Here is a 27,983-nt window from a genome sequence, read left to right as displayed (position 1 = left end):
ACCCACCAGAGCGACCGTTCGACGTGTAACTCATCAAAGTTTATTATGGCAATTAATTATACAAACATACCAGCGATCGTTCATCCAGTTCGGAAGCTCTTGAACCATAAGAGTCCATTAGTGATTTCTCTTTATAAATAACTTAGGAGAAGCAAGCACAATTGGCAAGCAACTGACAGCACGAATGGAGCATCTCCTGGCGAATACCCACTGATGGCGCGCAGGCCAGGGAGGGGGGCAGGCACCAGAAGGTCGAGTTTCCTCGTGGGCCCCCAGCACCCCAGGCCCACCAGATGCTGGGTACTCAAGTAGTGGACATTTCAAGGCACATATGACTTCCTAGCTGATAGCAGCTCCAGAGTCTGCCCTTGAGACCTGGTTCATATCTGGAACAATCAAGTTAATGCTTCGTTCCTCACACCCCTTTAGTCTACTGCCTTTGTTATTACTGAACACGTGAAAAACCCCCAGTGTGCCGGGGGCTGTGTGTGGCACGGAGTCACATCCCTGCCCTGTACATTCTGAAGACGAGAGAGAAGCACAGAAATGGACTCCGTCTGACAGAGCGATGGTGTCTCCGAAAGCACCAGGTGGGAAGTCACTGTTCGGGCGTCCTCTGTCTGAGGAGGGGTGCTGGGGCAGCGGGAGTAATGCCAGGGAGCCAGAGAACAGAGATGAAGTGGGGGGGGCACTGTGGATGAGATTCAAGGCACTAGAGGAGTGGATGGATGGGGGGTGGGGAACCCCAGAAGTCAACCGGAAATGGAGGGCCCCAGAGAAGAGAGGGCGGCTTGGGGGAGGTGACCCGGCCCTCCACTCCTAAATGAGTCCGGTGTGAGTGCTATCTCCTGGGCCAGAGCTGCTCCCTCTCCTCCAGCCACGGCAACTCCCGGATTCTCCAACCAGCGTGAGCAAGGTCTGGGGTCCACCTTCACAATCCCCAGCTTTCTCGCTGCTCCAGCTGCCGCCGTTCAGCCCAGCTCACAGAACACGCTTCTCTGACACCGGCCTATCAGAGTTCAATTATGGCTTTATGGGACTTAAAAATCAGCAAGAGTTTTTCCTAACTGCGCCCTGCCCCTGATCCAACTCCAACCATGGTGTGCGGTCCTTGAAAGGACCGGACAGACACAGAGCTGCATCCCTGGCCACGGGCACCAGGTTGAACGTGCCAAATCCCAGGAGAGAGGGAGGGGGGTGAGCAGGGGCTGGAGACCGGCCTCCTCGTCACTGAGATCACTGCATTTGGTTCCAGTGTCCGGGAGCGCAGTAGACGTCCGCCAACGCACACGCCTGCTCACTCACACGGACACCCACGAAGAGGGACCAAACTCGCCGCCTGGCTAGCACCAGAAAAGCTGAAGCCAGTCACCGAAGGGAGGCGCTCCCTTCCCCCCAGGAGGCCAGTTAAGTGCTGTGACCGGCCACGCTGCCAAACCAGTCATACTGCCTGGTTGCTTTCCAGGCCTGCATGCTCCCAACCAGGTCCCCCCAGGGCCCCCGTGTGCTGACACAAGTCCACTTCCAAGGTAACCTCGAATCTCAGTGGTGGGCAGGCCGAGGGCTGTGGCACAGGTGGAAGTAGAGAAGGGCCGAAGGCCAGGACGGTGTCTAATACCCAGGCCAGGTAGGACCCTGAGCTGGTGGAAACCCATAGGAAGGGGCGGGCCCAGGGGGGTAGGGAGGCTGAGGGGGACCTGAGGGCTGGGGCTGACCTGGGAAGCTCGGGAGGGGGTGCTGCGTTGGGTAGGGAGGTCTTCCTCCTGGCGAGAGGTAGGGGGCCTGTTGAGGGTAACCAGGACTGGGGGCCCGGCTCCCTGCCAAGGGGTACCCGGGGCCAGCGGCAGCAGTGGGGGCCACGGGATAGCCTGGCCGGGGGGGTGTGCTCCTCTGTGGGGACCAGGAGTAGCCCGCAGCACCCCGGGGTCCCGGGTGGGCTGATGGGTACGGGGGGCCCAAAGGCCCCCTGTAGGGAAAGGAGGGCTGGGACACCACGGGGAAGGGGGCCGGCTGGAGCGCGCCCTGGGCGGTGGGGCCCAGGGGTATGCCAGGGGACGGGCTGTAGGGCAAAGGGTAAGGAGGCACTACTGATGGGGGCGGGGGCGGCTCTTCGGCCACAGGGGGTGTCGCCTGGGGGACCGGGCGAGGCAGGGGCGGCGGGCGTGGAGGAGGGGCGTCACCGGCCGGCTCCTGGGAAACCCTGGGCTTCCTCATCACGTCCTGGAGCTTCTCCACGCGCACCCTTCGCAGATGGGACAGCATCCTCATGGAGGAGAAGTTCTCCAGAAATGTTTCCAAGGGCACCTCGCCCTCCAGGAACTTCTCGGCCATGGCCTAGAAGACATAAAGTCTGGTGACAACAGGGGCCTGCCTGGGATCAAGGCTGCCCGTGTTCCCCGGGATCAAAGGCCAACTGCGGCCCTCCAGCACAGCCCGCTGCAGGCACTCCCTGTCTTCTCTGGCCCCCACTTGGGACTTTCTCCTTAACGGCACTTATCACCGCTGACCAATTCTACCTGCACTTGCTCAGGCGTTCTGTCTCCCTCACCAGAATGGCAGCTCCTAGAGGGCAGGAGCTGTGGTGGCCACTGCTGCCCCCGCCCCTGGCATCGTGCCAGGCTCACGGCAGCTCCTGCATGGCCGTGATGAATAAATGGATGAACACTAAGCTACTCAGTTGCCAGTGCAGACGGGCCCCGGGCTGGGAGGACCTGGAAGCTTCTTCCACCCAGGGCACGGAGAACTGGAGGGAGCCCGTCTGCCCACAGACTGAAGAGATGGCCAGAGGGAAGCAGAATCGAGAGGCCAGGCAGCCGGGGTGGGGCCAGGGGCCAACAGGGCCTCCAGCGGGACTAACCGTGTCATCCACCTTTGCCGTCTACTAATGCCCCTGGTCCCAACTTTGCAGACACGCGGTGCTCATTCCAAAGGGTTCCCGCTCCAGGGCCCGACACAGAAGAGGGTGTGACAACGGCCATCCTACCTCAGACTCTTCTTCGATCTTCATGCCTTCGATCTGCAGAAGGTCTAACAGAGTCTCTGGCTGCAGTGCTGAAGAAAATTTTTCTGGAAGGGAGGGCAGAAAGATCGACATTCTGCCAAGTGCCTTTCCATTCAGTGTTAGAGGCTGAGCTTTCGGCAAAGACCCTCACAGCGTCCTCTGTGTGCTCAGGGGCCCAGCCCCCGTCAGGGGGTCTGGTGTGGAGCCCAGTTCCCTGAGGTCACCTTCCTGAGCAGAGAGGGCTCTACCAGGCCCAGCCCAGACCTTGGCTAGCCAGCCGTCCCAGTGTCAGCACGAAGGACTCGAGCATCAGAGCCCACCAACCAGCCCCAGCCGTGTGCTGCCTCATGGGGGCAGGGGGTAGTTACTGCACTGTCTGAGCACCAAGCTTCTCCATGGCTGAGACCCCGACAGCCCCCCCTCACTGATGGCAGGTCCCGGGACACGGAGAGCCTAGCCCAGCACCGCAAAGCGTGGTGTTGCCCAACAACAGCGGGGAGGCAGGCTCTCTGGACTCAAGTCCCAAATCTAGCCAGAGAAGCCTGGCCACATTCCTGACTCTCTCTGAGCCTCATTTTTCTCATCTATGGAACCAGAACAACAGTCCCTCCCCGTCTAGGCTGTTGGGAAAAACATATGTGAAACACTCAGCTCAGGGGGCCGGCAGGGGATCTTTCCTATCCCGGGGAAGGGGGAGGGAACGTATCCTTCTGCACTATTCCCAGAGCTAGAACAGGGCCTCCAAGTTGACAGACGAGCACCCAGAGCTTGCTCCCAGGCCGTCCCTACCCAGCTTCGCCTTCTGCTCCTGGCACCGCTCCACGAGCTTCCGGAGCTCCTGGTACTTGTCCGAGAGGTTTGAACGGCTGATCTCCAGGGGGCCTTGGAACTCCAGGTTCCGCTCCGCCAAGCTCCGGTTGGTGGCCAGTGCCATCTCCCGTTCCAGCTGCAGGTCCTGGACCTAAAAGAACAGGAGGGTGACCGTAAGAACCATCACCACCATCACCACCACTCACCTCGCGGCAGGCTGCACCTGGGGATTCTGGGACTCCTCACTCCCAGTGGGAGAAGGGGGTAATACCCCCAGCTAGGGTCCGACGGACCTGGGCTCAAACCCTGAGCCAAGCGCTCTGACCCGGGCGCCTCACTGAATCGCTAACCCAACACCCCATGCGGTGGACGCAGGTGGGAAGCGCGCTGAAGGTCAGCAGCTTGCCCAAGGCCACGTGACGAGCAGGAGCCAGGCCACCACGACCCTGCAGAGCTCCAGCAAGCAGGTGGACCAATTAATATGAACGAGGCAGAGGCTTTCTAGGAGGGAAGGGACCAAAATCCCAAACTACTTATCCCCAAGATTCTGAGGCAGGAAGCCTACTCTGAGAGGCACTAAGGTGGCCCGAGTCAGACCACAGGCCAGACATGCATGAGGCCTCAGAACGGTTACTCTGAGGGGTGAGAAAGGCAGGCCCAGACCCGGACAGGCTGATTCAGGGGAGACTTGTCCTTGCTTTCTGGGCCACAGGTAGGTCCTGCAGAGAAGCTGTGCAGATGAGCTAACGGCGGTGTCCCCAAGAACTGGAGGAGCCTCTCAGCCAGCAGAAGGCCCCCACCGACACGGGCGACCTGAGGCCCTCATGCCAACCTTGGCCCCTGGCCGTGCCCCCCCGTGAAAGTACTTCCCCAAGCAAAGCAGCGCCTTCCCCTCAGCCAGGTCCCTTGTGGCCATTAGCAAGGGAGGTGACAGCCCCAGGAGCCCTTACCAGACCTGCTACGGCCTGAAGCTCCACCCCTGCGCCAGGGAGTCCTCTTTACCGGGAGGAGGGCAGAGAGTCAGACGCAGCACCCCCGAGAAAGCGACGGTCCACTGAGAGCCCCGCGTGGCATGGGAAGAGAGGGCTCAGCGCCCAGTAGAGGGCTCAGGGCACCGCTGCACACAAGTAGCTGTCACGCGGGGGCCGCCACGGTCGGCACGTGATGAACGGACCGGCTCATCCCCCACAGGCCAGGGGTGTCCCGGAAGCCTGCCCTCCTGCTGCTCCCCGGCCACAGGGCCTTGAGCCCTGAGCTGTGGGGCGGGCCTGGAGCCTGCTCTTCATGCTCCAGATGGGACAGAGGGGGCACAGACCCGCCTCCCCTCCCCAATGCGGCCGCTGGGGCCCAGGGATCCTGGGGCCTGCCAGGGGTCTCTCCAGTCTCCCCACAACAACAAGCTGCCCCCACATCTGGGCTGACTGGTTTGCTGCCATGAGCACCCTTCTGAGCCACCCGGCGAGCTGCAGAGTGGGAGGCCTAAAGCCCTCTGCTCAGCTGCCCCCTGGCCCTCCTAGGTGGGCCTAGACCCACGGCCTTTTCCGTGGGTCTCAGCCAATAAATCCAAGCTGTGTCATTCAGCCCTGCACCATGCCCTACACATTCCGGCCTGTTCCCCCACAGCCTCCCCCAAATCTTTCTCCATGGGGGTTTCACTATGAAGCCTTCCACCAGTCATTCTGAAGAGGTCAATTAAGACAGTTCTAGCACCCCGCCCAGAGGTGCTCACCAGGCCTGGCTGGACCCCACCGGTCACTGCCCTCTGTGGAGAGAGCCCCCCTACTAGCTAGCTTTCTTCTCTCCAAGCAACGTCCACATACCACACCGAACCAGCCCACGTCTCTCTGCACAGCCACGCGACTAGGATGTGTAAAACTATGTTTGATAGACCATGGTGGACACCTCGTCCCAGGGATTTTGCAAATCTAAGTAGCTTGCCCTACTTCGCTTCCCCTTGATCCCAAAACTGCTTTTCCCCTCCAAGAACTCAGATCGACTGGTCTGACTGGCTGTAGTCCACAAAATTCGAGTCGCCTTCAGCCCCAGAGCGTTGTCTGTGCTTACATTTTCTGCAATTCTGCACTTCGGCATCAACTCTTTCAGCCTACTCAGCTTGGAAATCAATCAATTATACTTGTGTGAAGGCTCGCCTCTGCCAAGTTTCCCACACTTTAAAACTGGCCTTGGAATTCCTAGAACGCCGTGCTCATGGCAGAGTCAAGAAACACTTATGCTTAATTCGTGACAAACGGAGGATGAAGGAGTCCGGCACGGTGCTGGCTGGGCCAGATCCTGGCCTCATCACGGCCTGACTGACCCACTGAGGCAGGCTTGGGGCTTAACCAACACAGGTTTTGCTTCCAGTCCTCGCCAAGCGAGGCTCAAGGCAGCAGAATGTGCCACACAGAGCCCCCCTACCTGTCCTCAAACCCTGCCCCCTACTCGATCCTCCCTACCCCCCAGCAAAGATTGCTCATTTGGGGAGCGGGGCAGGTGGGGGGAGGTGGGGGCAGTCAGAGCACAAGCTAGGAGGGGCAAGGGAACACGGCCGCACTGGGCACACCGTACAGAAAGCAGGGAGAAGCTGGACAGGGTGGCTTCCCTTGTGTTAACACACCGTGAATCCCCAGCAGAGACATATCATACCTATTCACCAGTGAAAATAAAAATCTATTCCGAATGCTAATCCAATGAGCTCGGCACTGCTGGTGTCCGTCCCCAGCATGAGGGGCGGCAGGGGTAGCTTCCCCAGAGCAGGGGACAGGCTGCAGCTACTTGAGGCGGGACTGTGGGTATACCCAGCTCTTGGCCCCATCCAGTCGCCTGACCTCGCAGGGGTCACGGGGTTGAGGAGACGGGAAGGCCTTTATAAATACAAGCATAAAGCTCTATACATTCGGAAGGGTTATTTTATTCCCACAGGGACTGTGATGAGCTGAGACTGGTTAGGTGCCAGTTATTACAGGAAACGGGATCAAACAGGAGATGGGCCCATACCCCAGGCCAAGAATGGCTCCTCCCCTAGATGCAGGGCCAGACAAGGCCCTTGGGGAAAGACAGCCGCAAAATGGTAGGAGTACGTGCAGAAACCGCCTCCAGGGTCAGGCTGGAACAATATGTGGCGACTCACAGGGGGGCCCCAGATGCCCCAGTACTGTCCCCCAGAACTCCCAGAGAGCCCAGGGGCTGGACTCAGATCTCAGGGATTCCTCTGGCTTGATCCAAACCAGAGGGAAGGCCACAGAAAAGGGAGAAGAACATGGCCCCAACTCCCACCAAGCCAGTGTCCCGAAGCAGGGCCAAGGTCCCATCTGCTGGCCTTCCTCGGGCCCTATGACAGCCTTGCTCTACCTCAGGGGCCTCCTGGGCCAGCTGGTTAATGGCCTCTGGGTCATTCTGCATCTCCTCCAGCTCCTCCAAGGTCTTGTCTTTCAGAGTCTCCATCTTCCCTGTGAACACAGAACAGAGAGAAAGACACACTGCAGTTTCCCACTATGCTTCCACTGGGCGGGAAGCCTCAGGGTGGGACAAGGGTCCCAGCAAGCAGATCCCGGCCACCCTGCCATCCCGTCCCCAGGGAGACCAGGGAGCCCCACTCCTTCCACCAAACCATGAGCAGCAGGATAGGAGAAAGCCCTCGGCAGCCAGAGGCAACACCACGGCTCCTTGGGGTGCTAGATAAAGCTGCCCAAGGAGCACACAGGAAAAGGCAGAAGGAGAAGCCAGGCAGCCAGGGACAGAGATAAAGTTGGGCCCAAGGCTGCCTGTGAGCCCAGATGCCAGCAGGCCCTCTGGTAAGCGTCTATTTCTGCCTGAACCGGAAACACACCCGAACCTTCACACGCGGGGGCTGTGCGGCCTCAGCATCCCAGGCTCGAGGGTATCACTGCTTGTTCTGCTTAGCACCCCGACAACCTGGGGTTTCCCTTGACTGTGCTCGGCGACCACAGTCCTCTCCACAGGCCACAGAAACGGACAGTCACGGGCAGGGCCTCCTCGGGGAAGAACAACAACAATCATCATATTGGCCCCCAAGGCACGAAGAAGGCAAAGAAAACTGACCGACCCCAACAGAACATCCGCCGGGACAAAAGAGCTGGTTTCAGCAGGGCTCCCCCTCCTCTGTCACTCTGCCAACAGGGACACCGACTGTCTGCGTGACAGACAGTGGGGTCACAGCCAGGCCCCAGGAGGGAGCCCTGGGGACTAAGAGAAGGAAGTGCAGACACACTGAGGCCACTCTTCCTTTCTGCCAACAAGGTCCTCCCTTACCTTTTCTAGACGCGCATCCTACAGCCCTGATGTCCATCTTTCTCATTACAAAAGTGATGTTCGTTTTCCAAAGAGTCCAGGTTCCAGAGAGACCGAGAGCGGGAGGCCCCTGTCCTCCCCCACACCAGTGCTGCGGGATCCCACGCTGCCCATAGTGGGCCACGCCGGAGGCCGTGGTAATAGGGAACTTCTCTGGTGTCGGGGCCCTTCGCCAGGATTTGTTCCTTAAGCCCACACTGTGTCGGCCTCATCTTACTGAACCTTATGCCTGCCCATTTTGCTGATGGAGAACCTGAGGCTCAGGGAGGTCCCTCGGCTGAAGTGTAATAAGGTCCGAGGAGGGGCTCTGGAATCGAGGACCAATGTGGCACCTGTGTGACCAGAAGTGACCTCCAGGTCCTAGCCTCCCGTCTGGAATGGAAGGGAACGGTCTCCCCTAGGTCATCGGAAAGATGAAAGGAGAAACTGATCAACAGTGACAGCCCCCCATTGGCCAGCAAAGTGCTGTTTCCTCCTCACATGCCGGCACAGCTGTTTACGGTACCCCCTTCTCGTGTTCAAAACACGTTGCGACAACAAATTATAGGGTCACCCTCCTGAGAAAGAGCTAGCCAAACAGAGTAGTCAACCACCATCTCTTCTCTCCCGAGGGTTGAATGTGGTCCCCAACCTCTAAGGCAAGGAATGCTAAGTTTTGCACATGCGGTCTCTCCTGATCCTGCCGGGGCCGTGGTGGGGGGGTGGGGCGGGTGGTAGGCAGGCAACTGTCCCTTTACAGGTGGGGATCAGAAAGATTAGTAAACGGCAGAGTGAAAATCCAAACCTCCCTTCTGTCCCCATCTCACCCTGCTGGTCTGAAAGCTGGAGCAGGGGAGTGGCAGACTGAACAGGGCCCGGGAAGGAGAACTCTGGGGGTGCGCCGCTTCCCACCCTGCAGACCGAGTGAGTCCACCAATGAACGGGACCAGCGGGGCAAACACGACATGTGGAGCAGCGCTCTAAAAACAAACCTGGTCTGAGTCCCGGCCCTGCCACTTCTCAGCCGAGGGACGTCCCACAACCAGGACCTCCCCGAGCCTCAGGTTCTCCATCAGCAAAACGGGCAGGTGTAAGGTTCAGTAAGATGAGGCCGACACAGTGCGGGCTTAAGGAACAAATGCTGGCGAAGGGCTCCAACACCAGAGAAATTACTTGTTACCACGGCCTCCGGCATGGGCCAGGTCCCGCGGAGCGCCGGCAGCGCCGAGCCGGGCTCCAGCACAGAACCGGGTGTCCACCGGCTCCTGCAGTCGGGGCCGGGCTCAGAGAGCCCGGGGCCGAGGGAAGCTCTGGCCTGGGCAGCTGGCTGACCACACACCCCCTGGCAGGGTGTCTGCAGAGGCCCCGGGCAGGTGCACTCCCACACACGGGCGGAGCCCTGAGCGGAGCAACTGTCCCCCAGCCCCTTCCCAAGGCGGGTGTCACCGTCCGTGCTCGGTAAGTCCCACACAAGGCAGCACGGCCTCGAGCGGCGGATCACACGCTTTCCAGTCTCAGGACACCTTTCACCCCTAACATTACTGGGGAACCTGAAGAGGTCTCCCTTATGTGGTGGATTTTAGGTATTAGTATTGACCATATGAGATATTAAAAGTGAGAAATTTTTCTAATTTATTTTCTTTGAATGTTCATAGCAGCTTTCATTGGAACAGCCTGGAATTGGAAACAACCCAAATGATCTCCAGTTAGTAAAGAGTCTTACAAGCTGCACTACAGCTGTATAGTAAAGCTAGATTCTCCAGTAAAAAGCAAGAAATCAATGTCTGCGACTTGAATGGATCTCAAGGGAATTTTTCTGAGTGAAAAGTCATTTATAGAACATTCTGTTTATATAACATAGGATTCTTTTTATACAACCTTCTTAAGATGAGAAGGTTGTCAAGATGGAAAACATGCTGGTGGCTGCCACAGGGAAACATTTTTAAAATACAAGACTACGCAAGCACTCATATGTCAGAAGCCACCAGAAGGATGATGTGATCGCATGCCATGTACCCTCCGAAAACCCCACTGTATACTCATGCAAGAAACACAGTAAAAAGGAAAGTAACACCTTAGATTATGAGAATCATTCTGACCTCACAGGCAGCCTGAAAGGGTCTCAAAGACCACCCCTCCACCCAGGGCTCCCGGGAACACACTTTGAGAACCACTGGCCTCGAGGTTAGAATGGACTCTGCAACCAGATAGCCTGGGTTTGAATCCCTCCCTGTCACCTACAAGCCCTGTGGTTTAACTTCTTTGTGCCTTAGGTCCCCCATCTGTCAGAACAGGGGTGCATGGAACACAGCGAGCCTAAGTACTTGCATTACGAGGACCCTCGCGACCAGCTGATACAGCGAGTACTGCCAGCACCCGACCTCGCAGAGGAGGCTCAGAGAGGGGAAGTCACTTGCCCCAGGCCCTCCCCAGTGGGGGCTTCGCAGCATGCCCCTCGAAATCGCCAGAGTCCCAGGTCCTCCTCCAGACCCAGAACTCTCCAGGACTCTTCGTGTGACTTTTAACGAAGTTTTCATTCTAACTTCTACCCAGGGTCAAACTCGTGTGGCATCCGTGGCCTTTCTTTCCCCTTCGTCTGGCACTCTGAGGGAACTCAGGTGCGTGCAGCCTCTCCTGATAGAGGAAAAGCAAAGACCCCAGAGAAGAAGGGGTTCATCAAACAGTCCATGCGGAGGCAGATGCAAAGGCAGGGCTCAATCCCCTGTGTTGTTTCTACTGACTGACCTCTGCCAGGACCCCAAACATACTTCCCCCGGGTGCCTGTGGCTTGCCTCGTGTAGGCAGGGTGGGACCAGGCACGGGACGGGGTTCTCCCACTCCAGGACCGAAGCTCTGGATTTGCAGCCCCGTGGCAGGGGGCCAGGCGAGGCAGCCTAGGCAGCCTACCACAGCGTCAAGACCAACCAACAGAACGTCGAGGCTACAGCTCCCGAGAAGACAGCCCAAGCTCTGGCCAGCTCCGTGGGGAGACTCATACAAAGAGCATACCTGCGACACTGTCAGGCTTCTATAGGCCAGGAGACCCACGCTACCCAGAGGCCGAGTCAGGGGACGTCCAAGGGGAAGGGTCTGCACTGGGCTCAAGGCCCAGAAGGCACTGGGAGCACTGGGAGCTGGCCTGACTGGAAGGCCCTGACGCAGAACCCACCCTGCAGCCAACCGGCAAGACTGGCTTCTTGACCGGCTCACCTTCACCAGCCACTTTCTCTCCCCCACCCCCCAAAAAAGGGAAGTATTTTCATCAGAGGAAAGTCAGCAAAACAAAATCTTTGTATAACATTCAAGTGTTCTGTAACATTCTGAACTGTTTTCTCACGGGGGCTGACAGAAGCTGTTATTGATCTCTCTTACTGATATCTCTGTGGACCTAGTGTGTGTCCATCCCGGAACCAGCAGTGCGCGTGCGCGTTCAGTGGATGTCTGTGGAAGCAAAGTGGCCAAGTCCCCTCTCCAGGTCACACACAGAGGGGCCCGATGTCACTATAACTGGCATGCGGCTGCCACTGCTTTTGTGAGGGACAGGGACAGCTACGGCACCAAGGGTGTAACTTGTCATCAAAGCTTGGCAGTAAGTGACCATAGACATTTAGCCAGAAAGGGGACTTCGCTGGGTTAAAGAGTGCTGGCCAATCAAGAAGTGTGCTCCCCAGATAATTCTGGGGAGCGCACTGACATGAGCATGCCCTCCACCCACCACCCCAAATGGCAGTCTTCCTCTCCAATCTAGAGCCCCACACCTGGCTCTGTTTGATGGCCTTGAAATCCCAGAGACACACATCCCTGGAACTTCCAGCTGGTGACCCGAATAATCACTGTCTTTTAGACAGTGAGAATTCTCCCCGAAGTGGGCAACGGATGAAGCACACAGCTCTCATACTGAGACCTTCCTCTCCCAGCTTGGGTCCCTGGTTGGGGAATCCCATTCCCAGCGGGGTGCTCCTAGGTGCTAAGGTCACCCCCACTTCCCTCGGAGGCTGGGAAGGTATGCAGGTATGCACCTGCTTGAACTCGGAAGATCAAAGGGATGGGAGAGTGTTCTAGCTCAGGTCTGGGAGGACTCCCTCGGCCACTCCCTGATTGGGAAAGAGGACCGCCCCCATATTCAGAAAAGGAACATCGCAGCCCCGTGGTTGCAAAAGACCTCTCTCCTATGTCAGTCCCCTTTCGTGGCAGACTTCCCAATAGGCCACGCACGCTTTGAATGCCTCAAGAACTTCAGGTCTGAAACACCTCCGTTTTACAGCAGGTCAGCCCCCTTAGACCCAACTCTCAAGGGCAGCCTGCGTCTTCTGGCAGGCTCAGCCACAGCGGGATGGAGGCCACAGCACTTCCAACTCCACCTTCTCTGGTCCCGCTTCTACCACGCCCATTTCACAGATGGTGACACTGAGGCCGAACGGCAGATAGCTTGCCTGTGCTGAGGGAAGAGGGGACACCTGGCCCAGGAGCCTGACCCTGGCCTGCTGCTCCTTCCACCAGGCTCCCCACCTGCTCTGTGCCCTGGCCTCCTCACACCGCCTCACCAGCCCAGAAGGAGGTGTGCTCGGGATCCCACACCCAAATGTGCCACACATTCCTTTTAGGGACTCCAACTTTCTTACCTGTGAAATGGGTAAACAGTCCCTGCCAGTCACATGGCTCCTTTCTTCTGAGATCAAAGCCCTTTGCAAACTCCCCCGTTAATTTATATAATCGCTCCAGGGACTAAAGCAAATACAAGGCTTAATTACCCCTATTTCAGAGATGAAATGAAGCCCAGAAACAAATAATAAGGGTATTGCCCAAGGTCCTGTAAGCTGTTGGGGTCAGAGCACCGGAGGTCCAAGTCCCCTTCCATCCCTGGCGTTTTCACATCACAAACATCTTTGCCCACCTGCTCCGCCGCCCATCACAGGAGAGCCATGAAGATAGTTTAGTTATAAGGCTGTCCAAGTTGCAGAGCTTACAATCCCATGCAAGCCCGCTGATTACCTAGGCCCATCTTCGGTCCCTGCCTCCAGGATGGAGGTGGCTCACATCCTCACCCTCTGACAACAGTTCTGGGCCTGGGCTTTACTGTGGCATCGCCCACCCCTGGACGTGAGTTACCAATGCCTTTGTTTTGGAAGTCACAGAGACGTCCCGATTCTCAGGGCCACCCAGTGAGGTTGAACGTAGCACGCAACTCTCTAGGTTCGTAATTCGGAAACGGCAGGAGAAGCACGGGACACTCTGCCCAAGGCCCACAAAGCAGATGCCCCTGAAGCCCGGTCACCTGATGTGCCAGAAAAACCCAAACTGGCACTTCTCACAGTGGCCACAACCACCCGGGATGTCACCATGCAGAGAACTGGCACATTACTGAGAAGTTACCTGGGGTCCCAGGGTCCAGGGGCTCTGTTTCCAGAGGGCCTGACAAGTGCAGTTACCAGGCCCCTCAGCACCCCAGGCCCTGACTCAGACCCCCTTCTGCTTACCCAGGGGCCCAGGAGGATGCTGGGTACTTCTCGGGTGGTGTCTGGGGATTGCTGCTTGGGGGAGGGGATAGGAGAGAAGACACAAGCCCCTTGAAGGCAGGGAGATTGTCTCGTTCACCTCTGTCTTCCCAGCGCCTGGCCCAGCCTCTGGCACGCTGACAGCTCACAGCAGTGCTTGCAAAAGACGGACCCAGGCGGGGAGGGAGAGACCCAGGCGGGGAGGGAGAGACCCAGGCGGGGAGGGAGAGACCCAGGCGGGGAGGGAGAGAACAGGTCAGTCAGTGGGCAGACAGACAAGACACAGAGGTGTGGGAACAGGGCTCCCCCCTTCTCCCGCCCCCCTTCATTTCTCCATGCCTTCACTGAGTAAACATTTATGGAGCCGTTACTACGTGCCAAGAACTGCACCAGACCCCACAGCAAAGGAGGCAGGACGAATGAGGTGTAAATAAACACCAAGTTCTTACTATGTGCCAGGCACAACCTGAATGTATAAACACTGGTACTAACTCCCCCCCACTCAATTCCGTTTTAGAAAACAAAAACTTCACCACCACTCACAGCGAGTGCAGGTACCAGGGGATGTGACACATCTGGGGGCCAGAGCAGTAAGCAGGGGGGAGGTGGCTGGCTCTGAGGGCTGGGGGCTCTGAGGGCTGGGGCGTTGGGGCGTGAAAAGCCTGCCAGGCCTCCCTGAAGTGGGGGGGGGGGAGCGCTGCTGCTTGTGTGGGGACAGGAGTCAGAGGGCCACGGGCAGGTGACAGCAGGGCCCTGGCAGGAGCGGCTGCAGATCCACGTGGCTGGGAGAAGGGGAGGGGAGGCTGCCGACGCAGGCGGCTACACAGCCCTCACAGGTCCAGCAAGACAACACCTCTTTTGGGGGGCGTGATACCATCGACCCAAAGATCAGACGGGGACCAGGGTGGGAAAGGCCACGCATGTGCTAATCCGTGTTCCCTCCGCAAGAAGAGAAAAATCTCAGTTTCCCTGCCAATAACCCAAGAAGGAAAAAAACTTCCTTTCCTTTCTCTTTTGGCTCCTCTGCCGCTTTCACCTCCAGACAGGCACCTGCGGCCAAGGCCAAGCCACCAGGCGGGGAGTGTGTCCCTCTGTTTTCCAGAGCAGGGGCTCAGCCCAGCTCGGGTACTTCCTGCGGGCAGCAGGGCGGCCAGGCTTGGCCAGACCTGCCGGGTCCCCCGGGGAAGCTAGAAATCCAGATCCAGGTGACCTCTCTCCAACTTTTAAGTTGTAGTAGCCAATTCAAAAGTTGTAAAACAACAACAACTGGGCGAGGTGTGGTTAGTCAACAGCTCCCTCCAGGAGAGAGAGGTGCCTGCCACAGGAAAGGAGGGAGGGCACGGGGGCGAGGTGACAAACACCTTCCCCAGGCACCCTGGAGCTCCCCACCGGCAGCAAGCAGAACCAAGGGGGCAGGCTTGGGGGTGCTGCCCTCTGCCTCTGAGGCCACACACCGGGACGGGAAATGAAGCTCGCAGGCTCAACTTCTTCGGATCACTGATCACTCGGTATCTTGACTCGATCGCTCTCACAGGCCTGGTGCACGGGGAACAGGATCGAGTGAAGGTAGCAGGCCCAAAGGCGACTCCACTACACCCCAGGGGACTCAGGCCACTTTCCCACTGCTCCCTGGGGTGGGGTGGAGGGGGCTGAGAATGGAGCTGTTGGGAAGGGTTCAAACTCTGGGCTGTCTTCCCGCTCTGTCTTTAATGGGGCGGCGGGGGGAGCAACGTCTGGATGGCACTTGCTCAATGTGGATCCTTGCCAGGACTGTTTAGCTCAAAAACAGTTTCAACTGATATCAGATCCTTTACAAGGATAAATTAAAAAAAAAAAAGTAAAGACAAAAAGCAAAATGCAGTCTTTTCTAAGCTCAGATCAGAACAAGGTGTGCCAGCCTTGGAAATGGCTTGCGATGCCCAGGGCCCGTTGCCTCTGTCTGAACAGTCAATGCTAGCTCTCCCTCAACAGGATGCAGAGAAAAGCACAGAACATGGACTGATGCCCGGGGTTTGCCCTTTGGCTCCGCAATCCTTTAGCTGTGTGACCTTGATCAACTCTCTTAACCTCAATTTCCTTATCTGGAAAATGGACACCATGACGGTAATCCCACCTCAGGGGTTCCGTGCCTCAGATGAGCAAACAGCCCTGGAGAGGGCCTTGCAAGCTCCTGAGCACGGGACAAATACTAATTACTCTGCCTCTTGGGGGTAATCCAATGATGAGGGGCAACTCTTGACACCCCTGGGGCTCGATATAGAGTCAAGCAAATGTGACTGCTATTCCTGATTCAGAAGATGGAACTGGGACTGAGCAGGGTGCCTCTGTTTCCCCGGCTCCCCCTGGCAGACAAAGCACAGGTTCCCATCACTCCCCTCCTTACCATTAGGAGACCAGGATGACCCGCCAGCTACTTCAAGCCCAAAATTACACTGCAAGGAGAGCTGCAGAGGCCTTGGGCTTCTTGTGAAATTCCCACATCCACTTATGGCAGCACAAGTAGTAGTTACCATAGCAACCTGCACAGCTCAGTGTGCCTGAGTTAGAGAGACCTGGCCCCATCCCACCCCTCCTGTCAAAAACACCTGCGGTTGCCTTAGTCAAAAACACCTGCGGTTGCCTTAGAAACCTTCCTATTCCTGCTGCTTAATGAGGACAGATTTGTTGACCTGATCTAGTTTTCTTTCCCTAGAATGATTCTAGCCGTGCACCCGAGTATCAGACCGTTAGTCACCTGACTTCCCACAGGAGTTAATAAAAACAAATCAAACCATCATGTGCTCCTCACTTGGTCCAAAACACCACGGACCTGACCTTCCCTTCAATTTTAAAGTTGGCGTGTAAGCGCCAGAAGGGAGCCTCCTGAAGTTTCCTCTCTAAGGAATTTCTGGGGTTGGGGCAGGGAATTCCTCCCCATTCCCCAGTGCTAAACAGTTAAGACAGCAGGAAGGGAAGTGGAAAGAGTTCAGGGCTTAAGGGCCAAATATTCCTGGATTTAAATCCCAGCTTGACCTTTTACTAGCTCTGTGACCTTGGGCAAATTATTCCGCCCTTCTTACTCGGTTTTCTCACTGGCAATATGAGGCTAACGCTACCAACCTCGTGGGCTGTTGTAAGGACTTAAAGAGAAGTAAGGGAGATAACCTCTAGAGGTGCTAGAAAAACCACCAAGCAGTCGCTAGGTAGCATTAATCCACACACTCACACCTTACCACCGTTGCAAAATGCTGCCTGACACCCTGGCCAGGCACCCAGCTAGGCTCAGGAGGGAGGGCAGGTCCTCAGGAAGGCAAAGGGTGGGGCTTTCTGAAACACAGCCTCCAAACCGATCTGAACAAAGATCCTCCAATATAAGTGTGCCGACACATCGATGGAGGCGTATACAACCTCTCAGGACAGGGTCTTTTGACGGCAACGGTCATCTTTACATAAATATCTACATAACAACCACATGCTCCTCAGATCCACTGAATAACTCCATGACGTTATTCTCTCCCCCTTCCCCCAGAGGCAAGCCGCTAAGTGAGAAGACCCAGGAGGCATGAGCCCCTTCCCTGTGCCGAACACGGGGACACGGGAATGGCGCAGGACTTCGGCCAACTGCTTTCTCTACTCAGTGGGCTGCTAGCCAGGCTGGGGTGGTCCATCAGCAGAGGACACCTGTGGAGCTGGAGGGCAGGGCTGGCAGGGTGTGGGGCCCCTGGCTACTTACAGTCCTTGGATGGCCCAGCCCATCCCCTAAAGGGGCCCCTCCCAACCCTGCTGAACCTCCACCCCTCACCCTCATCCCAAGGGTGACTCCACTCAACCTTACCCACCTTTCTCTTCTCCCAAACCACCTTCCCTGCCTGACCCCCATTTCCCCGCCTCGGCTTCGCACCCTCACTCCCAATCCTCCAGGCCGCCCCGACACCCCTCCTGTCCAATCACCAGGTCTCACCTAGTCACTGCTCCCGCGGGCTTTAATCCAGGCACCTCCGGAGTCATTTTTGAAAGCACTACGTCCGGCCCCCTCCGCCATCCCCGAAGCCAGCCATCTCTCCTTCCCTCCTCCCCATCCCTCCAGCCGTCGGCACCTCTGCCTCCATCCTCTTTACCCACTCGCTTGGGGTGCCCTGTCGTTTTCCGAGTTTTCCGGTTTTCTAGAGGAGGTCTCCTTTAAAACGTTACCCCAAGGGCGCCTGGGTGGCTCAGTTGGTTGGGCGACTGCCTTCGGCTCAGGTCATGATCCTGGAGTCCCGGGATCGAGTCCCACATCGGGCTCCCTGCTCAGCGGGGAGTCTGCTTCTCCCTCTGACCCTCTTCCCTCTTGTGCTATCTTTCATTCTCTCTCAAATAAATAAATAAAATCTTAAAAAAAAAAAAAAAAACGTTACCCCAAGCCCCCAGAGCACAGAACGGACACCAGAGGCCAGGCCCGGGGTGGGGATGGGGGGGGAACCCTGCTCTTCCAGCTCAGTCTCCCCCAAGACCTTAAGGGGGCCCCCAGGCCACCTTCCCAGAACACAGATTGAAAGCCACTGCCCTTACCCCTGCCCCCTGCCCAAGCCCCCCATCCTCCACTCTCCTTCAGCTGTGAGACCTCACCAGCAGGACGGGCCGGAGGCGGGGGGGGGGCGGGGGGTGCGGGCGGGGGGGTGCTCCTGGGCACTTCCAGAGCCCTGTGGAGGCTGGCTGAAGTCTCTGGGAGAAAGAGCAAAAGATGCTTCCCAGAGGAGCTGACCTCTGAAGGACAGGCAGGCATTTGCAGGATGGGGAAGGCACAGGGCAGAGTATTCCGGGCAGACGGACGGCGAGAGCAAAGCCAGGGCACTACAGCTGGGGACACCTCGCGGACAGGAGTCAGACCAGGCTTTGCCGCCACCACTCAGCTTCCTCTCCAGGCCGCGCCGGGCCACCGGTGGAGACAAACGATGACCGTGCAGAGCGCTTACAATGTACCGGGCAGTGTCCTAGGCGCTCTGTCCTCAGCAGCTCGTGTGATCCTCACACCGGGCCCTCGCGGCCATGCAGCCTGCGGCCTTCCTCATTCTCCACACGAGAAACCTGGGTCGAAGAGAAGACTTGTACCTGATCCCAGTCTCACGACAAGGAAATGGCAGAGCCCAAATTTCACTGCGGTGCTCTGGCCCTGGGGCCCGTACCCTTCACCACGGCACCACGCCGCCCCTCAGTCAAATGCATGCCCTTGCAACATGGTGCCCAGCTCTGGGGGCAAACTTAGGACGTGGTCGTTCTTGCTGACATCTTTCCATTAGACTTCTAAAGAACAGGGGCTGGCCACACAGCACCCGGGGGCCCCAGATCTCCCAACACCTCCTTTGGGCCCTCGCCCTGCAGGGAAAGCCCAGTGGCTAAAGGCTCTGGGAGACAGACAGCCCCGCACCCTCGGTCCTACTGGCTGGGGAGCTTGGGTGGGTCCATCTCTCTGGACCTCGGTTTCTCCTCTGACACAGGCCTTTTACAAGGATGAAATGAATTAGTGCCTGGGAAGTCCAATGGCCGGCTCTCAGGCCAGGCTCAACACACGGTCAGGATCTTCTTCATCACCATGGCTGAGCTCCCACCCGGCCCATTCCCTCTGCAGATGCAGAGGACAGAGAACTGAAGATTCTTCCAGAGACAGCATCAATGATCGGTGCCACAGAAATCCAGTGGCTGGGTGTAACACAGATCAATAACGTTCCACTTCAGTCAGTACAATGGCCAAGAAACAGGTTATTTAGTAAGTAGCCCATTCTTGAAACTTCCTGACAGTAAAACACAAGCGGGACACTTTGCAAAGCCTCTTCCTCCTGTGGCCCACGGCTGAGTGAAAAGAAAACCATCCTAAGCTACTCCACACCCAATGGCCACTTGTTTCTCTGTTGCCCCAACTGTTCAGATGACTCAGAAAGGATTTCAGGCTGGAGCTGTCAGCCTCCCCCCGACCCCCACCCCAACTTCCTAACCTACAGAGGGCAAGCTGAGCTAGCAGGTTCGACCATCCCTTTAGGAAGGATTAGGATTAAGGTCAAGGCAAACACCCAGGAGTCTGTATGAGGTCACTCAAGGTCTGTCTGTTCAAAGGCCAGGACAACGAGACCATTGTTCTCACTGATTTGGGGCCATCCTAGGCTGGCAGAAGGTGGGGCACCTGTAGATCCTCCCCCTGCCAGGAATGTCTGACGCTACGAACTTCTGGGTCCCCCAGAGGGAGGCAGGTGTGCTGAGGGCAACAGTGGAGCCACAGAAAAGAGAAACTAGGCCAGAGCCTCCTCATATCTGCTCTTGACTCAGGCAGGGATCCATGAAGGCCATTATCAAACGCGTGAAGGCCATTATCAAACAGGCGACACAGTATCAGCAGCTACACCGGGCTCTGGACCCAGTTCCATGCTCCAGCAGAAGGCCTACTCTGAGCCAGCCTCGCCGGCAGCTGTCTGCCGGGCTCTAACAGACTCCACCCTCTGCAGCCCTCCCCCACACCCCCCAGGAATCTCTAGAGAACACAGCCAATCAGAGCTCTCACATCCCTGCTTAGAACCTTCCATAGCTCCCCAGTGCTTTAGTATTTCATTCAAAACCTTGTGCTCCTGGTCTTGGCATAGAAGGCCCTGTATCAGCTGATCCCAAACCTCCCTTTTCAGCTAGATCTCCTTCCACTCGCCTCAGGGACTGCTCACCCCACCCCAACTCTCTGTGTTACCTACTATTCCCAGAAGAAGCAACATGCTTCCACTCACTTGACAAATATTCTGTACCTATAAAAAGATCAGTATGACAGGGATCCTGCCCACAGGAGTTCCCAGCTCTGGCCCCCAGCCTTTGTTCCTACCATTCCCTCTTCCTAGAATACTCTCTCCTATGCCTTCTCCAGCTTGAAAATGCCTGCCCATCCTTCAAATGTCAGCTCCTTCTCCCAAAGACTTCATCTTACCCTCCCATGGTGCTCTGTAAGTACTACCTGGCATTTATTATATAGGAATCGGCATGTTTCTCCATCAAGACTGTGAGCCATGTTGCTCAGGAACTGTTGTTCCATTTATTTTGTCTGGTTTTTTGGTTGGTTGAGGCAGGAGAGAAATCTGGTCCCGGTTCCTCTCTGTTGGTCCAGAGTGGGTGTCCCTGTCCAGTCAGCACTCATTGAGTGCCTTGTGTGTTAGACATTGACCTAGTGCTGGGATGCAGACCTGAGCAACATGCCGTTTTGTTAGTGGGGAAAAATTAACCCTGGTCTAAAGACTGTTCTGATCCCAGGTAACAAAACTTAAGAGCAAGCCTTTAAAGAATGAAACTGTTTCCAAGCAACTTAACAGTGTCTCAAAACAATGCCAAGAGCATACACAGATATACAAAAATATCCAGCACCCAACAGGGTCAAATCTGCACCATCTGACATTGACAAAATTACCAGACATACAAAGAGGCAAGAAAATGGAATCCATGATGAGGGAAAAAAACCAATCAAGAGAAACAGACTCAGAAATGCAGATAACAGAATTTGCATAAAAGGACATTAAAATGGTCACTACAACCATATTCCGTATGTTCAAGAAGCTAAAGCAAAAACTGAGTGTGTTAAGTAGAGACATGGAAAATATAAAAAGAGATCCAAATCTAACTTGCACAGACAGAAACTATAGTGTCGAGATAAAAAGCATACTGGATGGAAGTAACAACAGATTAGGCACTACGGAAGAAAAGATCGGTGAACTTGAAAAAATAACAATACGAACTACCCAAAACAAACCACAAAGAGAAAAATAAAAAGACCAGGGGAGGAAATGAATGAAGCATCAGAGAGCTGTGGAACAACAGCGATCAGACCTCCCAACATACTTGTAACTGGAGTTCCCAGAGAAAAGAAAGGAGACGAGAGAAACTATCTGAAGAATTAATGGGCTGCAAACTTTCCAAATTTGATGAAAGCTATAAATCCACAGATCCAAAAAACTCAAATAACCCAAGCACCATAAACAAGAAGAAAACTATACCAAGGCACATCACGATGATTAAGTCGTTTAAAACCAGTGATAAAAAGGGGCGCCTGGATGGCTCAGTCAGTTAAGCGTCTGCCTTCAGCTCAGGTCATGATCCCAGCGTCCTGGGATCGAGCCCCACGTCGGGCTCCCTGCTCAGTGAGGAATCTGCTTTTCCCTCTCCCTCTGCCCCACTCCTGCTTGTGCTCTCTCTCACTCACTCTCTCTCAAATAAATAAATAAAATCTTTAAAAAAAAAGTGATAAAAGCAGAAGGAAAAAGGGCACAGTCGAAATGAAACAAAAAATAAAAAGGACAAGTGATTATTCATATGAAACAATGCAAGCCAGAGGACAGTGGAACCACATCTTTAAATGCTGAAATTATAAAGATCAACTTAGAATTCTATACCCAGGAAAAACACCTTTCAATAACAAAGGCAAAATAAAGACTTTCTTAGACATCCAAAAGTTGAAAGAATTCATCACCTGCAAGAAATATTAAAGGAAGTCCTCAAGTCAGAAAGAATGTGAAACAAAATGGATCTACACAGAGGAATAAAGAACACCAGAAATGATAAACATGTAAGTAAATATAAAATATATTTTCTTTTTGATCTCTTTACAAAATAATTGACTGTTTACAGCAAAATAATAATGTATTGTGGGATTTATAACATACATAGAAGTGAAATGTGTGACAACAATAGTACAAAGTCCAGGAGGACAGAAATAAATGTATACAAAATGGTATATCATTTGATGAGACTGTGGCAAGTTAAAGGTGCATACTATGGGGGCGCCTGGGTGGCTCAGTCGTTAAGCGTCTGCCTTCGGCTCAGGTCATGAGCCCAGGATCCTGGGATCGAGCCCCGCATCAGGCTCCCTGCTCAGTGGGAAGCCTGCTTCTCCCTTTCCCACTCCCCCTACTTGTGTTCCCTCTCTCGCTGTCTCTCTGTCAAATAAATAAATAAAATCTTAAAAAAAAAAATTTCTTTTAAAGATGCATACTATGAATCTAAGGCAACTGCTAGAAAACAAACAAAAAAGAGTTATAGCTAATAAACTAGCATAGGAAACAAAATGAAATCATAAAAATGACTCAACCCCAAAGAGATCAGGAAAAAAAAAAAGGAAACGGGAAGAATATTGGACAAATTGAAAACAAACAGCAAGATAAGAGTTAAGCCCAATAATACTAATAATAATATTAAACGTAAATGTTCTAAACATCCCAATTAAAAGGCAGAGATTGAAAAACTGAAGTTTACAAAATGCAAAACCTATCTATATGTTGCCTACAAGAACCCACTTTAAAGACACACATAATGGGCGCCTGGGTGGCTCAGTTGGTTAAGCGACTGCCTTCGGCTCAGGTCATGATCCTGGAGTCCCGGGATCGAGTCCCGCATCGGGCTCCCTGCTCGGCAGTGAGTCTGCTTCTCCTTCTGACCCTCCCGTCTCTCATGCTCTATCTCATTCTCTCTCTCAAATAAATAAATAAAATCTTAAAAAAAAAAAAGACACACATAATTTAAAAGTAGAAGGATATGAAGAAATAACACCAAGCAAACGTTGATTTTTGAAACACTATCCATTTTTAAATTGTGATAAAAAATATATAACATAAAAATTACCATCCGAACTATTTTAAAGTGTAGAGTTTTATGGCAGTAAGTACACTCACACTGTTATACAACCATCACCACCACCACCAACAGAATTTTTTTTATCATCCCAAACTGAAACTCTAATTCCCATTAAACACTAATTCCCTATTCCTCCCTCCTCGGTCCCTGGCAACCACCATTCTTCTTTCTGACTCTGTGAACTTAACTACTCCAAGAACTTTACATAAGAGGAATCATGCAGTATCTGTCCCTTTGTGATTGTCTTGTTTCACTTCACATTATTTCTTCAAGTTTCATCCATGTTGTAGCACGTGTCAAAATTTCCTTCCTTTTTAAAGCTAGATAATGTTCTATGTATGTACCACATTCTGTTTGTCCATTCATCTGTCAATGGATGCTTGGGTTGCTTCCACCTTTTGGCTACTGTGCATAATGCAATCCCACAGCAATAATAAGAGTTCCAATCTCTCTACATCCTCTTGCAAATACTTCTGGGTTTTTTGATAACAGCCATCTTAATGGGTGTGAAGTGGTATTTCACTGTCATTTTGATTCTCATTTCTCTAACGACCAGTGATGCTGAATATCTTCACGTGCTTATTGGTCATTTGTATATCTTCTTCAAAGAAATGTCTATTCAAGTCCTTTGCCTATTTTAATCAGATCACTTTTTTTGAGTTGTAGTTCTGTATATATTCTGGATATCCACTAATTTGTTAAAAGCCGGATTCGCTATATTAATATGACATGAAGTAGATTTCATTACCAGGGGTTAAAAGGGTCAATTCATCAAACAAATGACACTTCAAAATGTTTATGTACTTAATAACAGAGCTTCAAAATACATGAAGCAAAAACTGAAAAAACTACAAGGAGAAATGGACAAATCAACCATTATAGTCATAAGTTTCAATGACCCTTTTTCACTAACTGATAGAACAAGTAGACAGTAAAGCAGTAAGCAGTTAAGACTTAAACAGCACTACCAACCAACTTAACTGACATTTATACAACACTCCACTCAACAAAGCAGGAAACACATTTTTCCCAAGTGTTTATAGAACATTTACCAGGGAAGACTATATCCTGGGCCATAAAACAAGTCTCAGTAAATTAAAACATTTCAAATCATACAAAGTACATCCCTTGTTTACAAAGAAATTAAGTTAGAAATCAGTGTTTACTGGACAGAAAGAGAAAGTATGAGTATAATGCTGACTTTGTGTCTTCTACTACTTGTAATCCTGCCAAGGAAAGAGTACATACATTAGCAGGGGGACTAAAGTACTTAATGTCTTCAATGCTAGGTGTACCTGACCTGCGCTGTCTGATAACGTGTTCATGGTTGAGTCTCTCCTCTCCTCTCCAGCCCATCCTAAGCCCCAGGGGCCCCACTTCTCAGCACCAGCCAAATCACGACAAACCTGTTTGGTATTTGCTCAAGTCTCTCACAGAAACCAACGAAGGGGAAGAGAAATGCAGTAGAAGGAGCACCTGTGAAGTAAACATACCTTTTAAGCACCCCAATCCTCAGAGACATCACCACTACAGAGATCTCTGTGTTACAGGGCAACTATTCAGGAACAAACTGGAACCTTATGAAAACTCTAGACCCTGAGCAGAAACTAACAGAATTGTGGAACAAGAGGATCCAGTGGGATGAAAACAAGGTCTTCAATGACCTGATTATGTCAGCCTGGAAAAACCCTACTGGTACTGGCCAAAAGTATCTGGAAATGATTCACATGGCTAGTTAGCCCAATGCCCTTTCAATGGCAGATTTATGTCAGATTAGCAAATTTCACAGCAATAAGTAAAAAGAAAACGAGAATCCTTAGAAATAATCTCACTTCCAAGTATAGAAAATCTACAAACTCCTTAAGGTGGTGCTTCTCAAATTTGACTTTCAAAACGAATCACTCAGTGCATATGTAAAAAATACTGATTCCTGGGACCCCTCCAGACAATCTCCAGAGGTTTGGCTCCATATTTTTAACAACCATCACAGATGATTCTTTTTTTTTTTTAGATTTATTTACTTATTTTAGAGAGAGAGAGCAAGAAAGGGGAGGGGCAAGGGAGAGAGAGAGAGAGAGAGAACCCTCAAGCAGACTCCATGAGTGCGGAGCCCGACGCAGGGCTCAATCCCAGGACCCCAAGACGATGACTGGAGCTGAAACCAAGAGCCAGATGCTCAACCAACTGAGCCACCCAGGCTTCCCTAAGCATCACAGATGATTCTTAAGGTCCAGCAAGAACATTAGCTTTGAAATGAGACTAAGGGGTTAAAAATCCCGACTCGGCACTTCCTGGCCCTGTAACCAAACTATGTAACAACTCTGCAACTCCCTTTCCACCTGCAAAATGGGATCACCATTGAAGTGTTCTCAGAATTCACTATGTTCACAAAGCCCCTAAAACAGGGCCAAGAGTACATGGCAGTCACGCAAGAAATCAGAGCTATTGCTACTTAAACCCAGCCAGCAGAAGCTGCCCGGATGAAGAAATCTAAAATGAAATGTTCTACCTAATGGAAATTACAAAGGCATCAAGCCAGTTTCCAAGATAATCGAGGAAAAGCCTTTCTGGGCACTAAGACCACCAAGAACAAAGACTCTCACTTCAGCAGCCAATAGTTACCCAAGCCCTTCCTCCCACCCAGAACCACAAGGTCCAGGCCTGGGCAGGGCTGCTGCTTTGCACAAGAGCCAAAGAAAGTCCTTCCTCCCCAAATCCCTCTGTCACTGCCACCTCCAGCTCTAGGGCCGACAGTCCTAAGAGTCAGGTGGCAACATCCTGGGGGCACCAGTAGTAAACAGGACTCCCGGAAAAGAGGCAAGGAGCCAATGAAGGGAGTGGAAAAGGCCTGAGTCAGCAACAGGATTACTTAGTGAAGGGAAGTGAGTCTGTGAAGTTTCCAGGGCTAAAGGAGACATTGCTAGGGTGGGTGAGGCCCGACACTGTGCTGGAGTTGATGGAGGGTCAACTCTGCCAGTAACTCACAACACAGCCCCAGGTAACTCCTTCTCCCACCCATAAAGTGGGAAAATAAGCACCTTATTGGATGTGGGGAAGAAATGAGGAGGAACCAGGCACCTATGGGAGATACACTGATACACAAACACCCCACTGCCCTTTGTACCCAAGAGGAACGGGACATATACTGGAGAGAGATACAAACACACACACACACACACACACACACACACACACTGGAGAGAGATACAAACACACACACACACACACACACACACACTGGAGAGAGATACAAACACACACACACACACACACACACACACACACTGGAGAGAGATACAAACACACACACACACACACACACACACACACACACACACCCCAATGCCCTTTGTACTCAGCAGGTCCAGGAGTAGGGTTTGGTCAAGGATGCTGGGCGCTCCTAGTCTGGGTACAGAAAAAAGGAAAACAGAGCCGAGGCTGAAAGCCCGTTTCTTTCACTGTCCTGGGGAAAGGGCACAGGCAGGGAGTCACAGACCAGAGTCTCTGTGACCCTACCCTGCCACCGGCCTCCCGTGTGACCTCTGGCTCCCACTCTTAGGCCTGCTTCCCCATCTGTACAATGGGCAAACTGGCTCTAACGTCACTGGAATTGCGCCCAGCAAGATGCTCAAATATGGGACGGGGGGTTGGAGGGTGGAGGTGAAGGGTGGGGCGGGGCCGGAGGCGCCACCTGCAGGGGGAAGGGAGGGGAGGGCGCTAGGGGCAGGGGCGCCGGCCTCCCTCCCTTCCGCGGCGAGGGGCAGAGGCGCCCGCGGCAGTCACGCGCCCCTCGCACCCAATCACCGGCCTCTGCCAGAATGAGGCGGACAGGCGGGGGCGCGCCGGGAGCCACTGCCAGCGCCACCCCCTTCCCCGTCCTCGCCCCTCCCCGGGTCCCGCTCACCTGCCCCGGCCGCCGCCACCTCTGCCGCCACCGCCGCCGCGGGTTAAACCACGGCCCGCGCCCACACTTCCGGGGCCCGCAGGCCCGCCCCCTCCCGCCGGATGTGACACCCCTCCAACGTCCGGGCCTGGGAGCGGGGCCCGCGCCGTTCGTCCCGCACCACGCTGTCTGGCCCGTGGGTCTGAGTCACCACGACACCTATCCCCCCTTTCACCGCCCCCCCCGGGCCACACCCATGGGAGTCCCCGCAAGACCCTCCAGCGAGCGGCGGACGCCCGGCCCCGCCCCGCTAACGGCCTCCGCCCCGCCCCTGGGAGGGTTACCGCCCATTGGGCGGAGACTCGACCGCCCTGGGCGAGTGCGCCTGCGCAGACATCCGGCGTGTTCCCTGGCGGGCGGGGAAGGGGCCGGTTTGTTTTATCCGGCTCGGCTTTGGGGAGGCCGTTCAAGGCGGCCCGAAAGGGACCGAATGGAGAAGAACCGAATGGAATTCTAGCACCTGGGTAACGCCCCAGGTGGTCTGAGCTCAGGCTGAAGGACCACACGCCCACGGCCGTGACACCGTTTGGCCCCAGGACGGGAGTCACCACGGACCTGTCTTGTGTCCTTCCCTGGCAAGAGAGAAGTGCCTGTCAGTTTGGAACTGGCTGGCGGGTTCCTCAAAACAACTCTGCGTAGTTTCTCGAGGCCCTAGACTGCACTTTTAGTCCATTCTTTGTGGGTAGTGCTTGAGAGATGTCCTTATACATCCTCCCTTGCCCCGAATCACGAGACTGATGACCTGGGAGGAAGGACCTGATGCCAGCCAGCTCTGTCTTCCCTGGGCAGCCTGTACTCAACAACCAGGCGAACCCCAGTCCCTGTTTTGCCTCTC

The 27,983-nt window shown here is 54.1% G+C and overlaps 1 protein-coding gene across 10 annotated transcripts; it reads right to left on the bottom strand.

The window, feature by feature from the left end:
• Positions 1 to 17: 17 nt before the first annotated feature.
• Positions 18 to 27,314, bottom strand: VPS37C (VPS37C subunit of ESCRT-I). 10 transcript variants are annotated; one of them, XM_088017853.1, is made up of 7 exons: positions 27,110 to 27,314; positions 18,320 to 18,642; positions 7,641 to 7,803; positions 7,163 to 7,260; positions 3,791 to 3,962; positions 2,984 to 3,066; positions 18 to 2,334 (listed from the first exon to the last, which is right to left on the bottom strand). In XM_088017853.1, the coding sequence occupies exons 4-7, from the start codon at positions 7,253 to 7,255 to the stop codon at positions 1,612 to 1,614; spliced, it is 1,071 nt and encodes a 356-aa protein (XP_087873979.1). In that variant the 5' UTR covers positions 7,256 to 7,260; positions 7,641 to 7,803; positions 18,320 to 18,642; positions 27,110 to 27,314; the 3' UTR covers positions 18 to 1,611. The 10 variants fall into 10 exon arrangements, with proteins under 10 accessions (XP_087873979.1, XP_027973757.2, XP_087873977.1 ...); XM_028117956.2 differs by having other exon boundaries at positions 7,647 to 7,803; XM_088017851.1 differs by having other exon boundaries at positions 7,647 to 7,803; positions 18,445 to 18,642.
• Between the last annotated feature and the right edge of the window lie 669 nt (positions 27,315 to 27,983).

The sequence above is a fragment of the Eumetopias jubatus genome, unplaced genomic scaffold (assembly GCF_037043125.1).
Source record: "Eumetopias jubatus isolate StellerSeaLion01/CBP00866 unplaced genomic scaffold, mEumJub1_p1.0 scaffold_13, whole genome shotgun sequence".
NCBI classification, from domain to species: domain Eukaryota; kingdom Metazoa; phylum Chordata; class Mammalia; order Carnivora; family Otariidae; genus Eumetopias; species Eumetopias jubatus.
Note: the sequence above shows the minus strand (reverse complement) of the source record. Positions and strands in the feature narration are given on the sequence as shown.

Excerpts from the sequence above, each read along its gene's own strand:
- VPS37C (XM_088017853.1), bottom strand. The coding sequence starts at position 7,255 with ATGGAGACTCTGAAAGACAAGACCTTGGAGGAGCTGGAGGAGATGCAG. Across the intron at positions 3,963-7,162 it reads TGGCCCAGGAGGCCCCTGAG|GTCCAGGACCTGCAGCTGGA; the intron begins GTAGAGCAAGGC and ends CTGTTCTTTTAG. Across the intron at positions 2,335-2,983 it reads AGATCGAAGAAGAGTCTGAG|GCCATGGCCGAGAAGTTCCT; the intron begins GTAGGATGGCCG and ends TATGTCTTCTAG.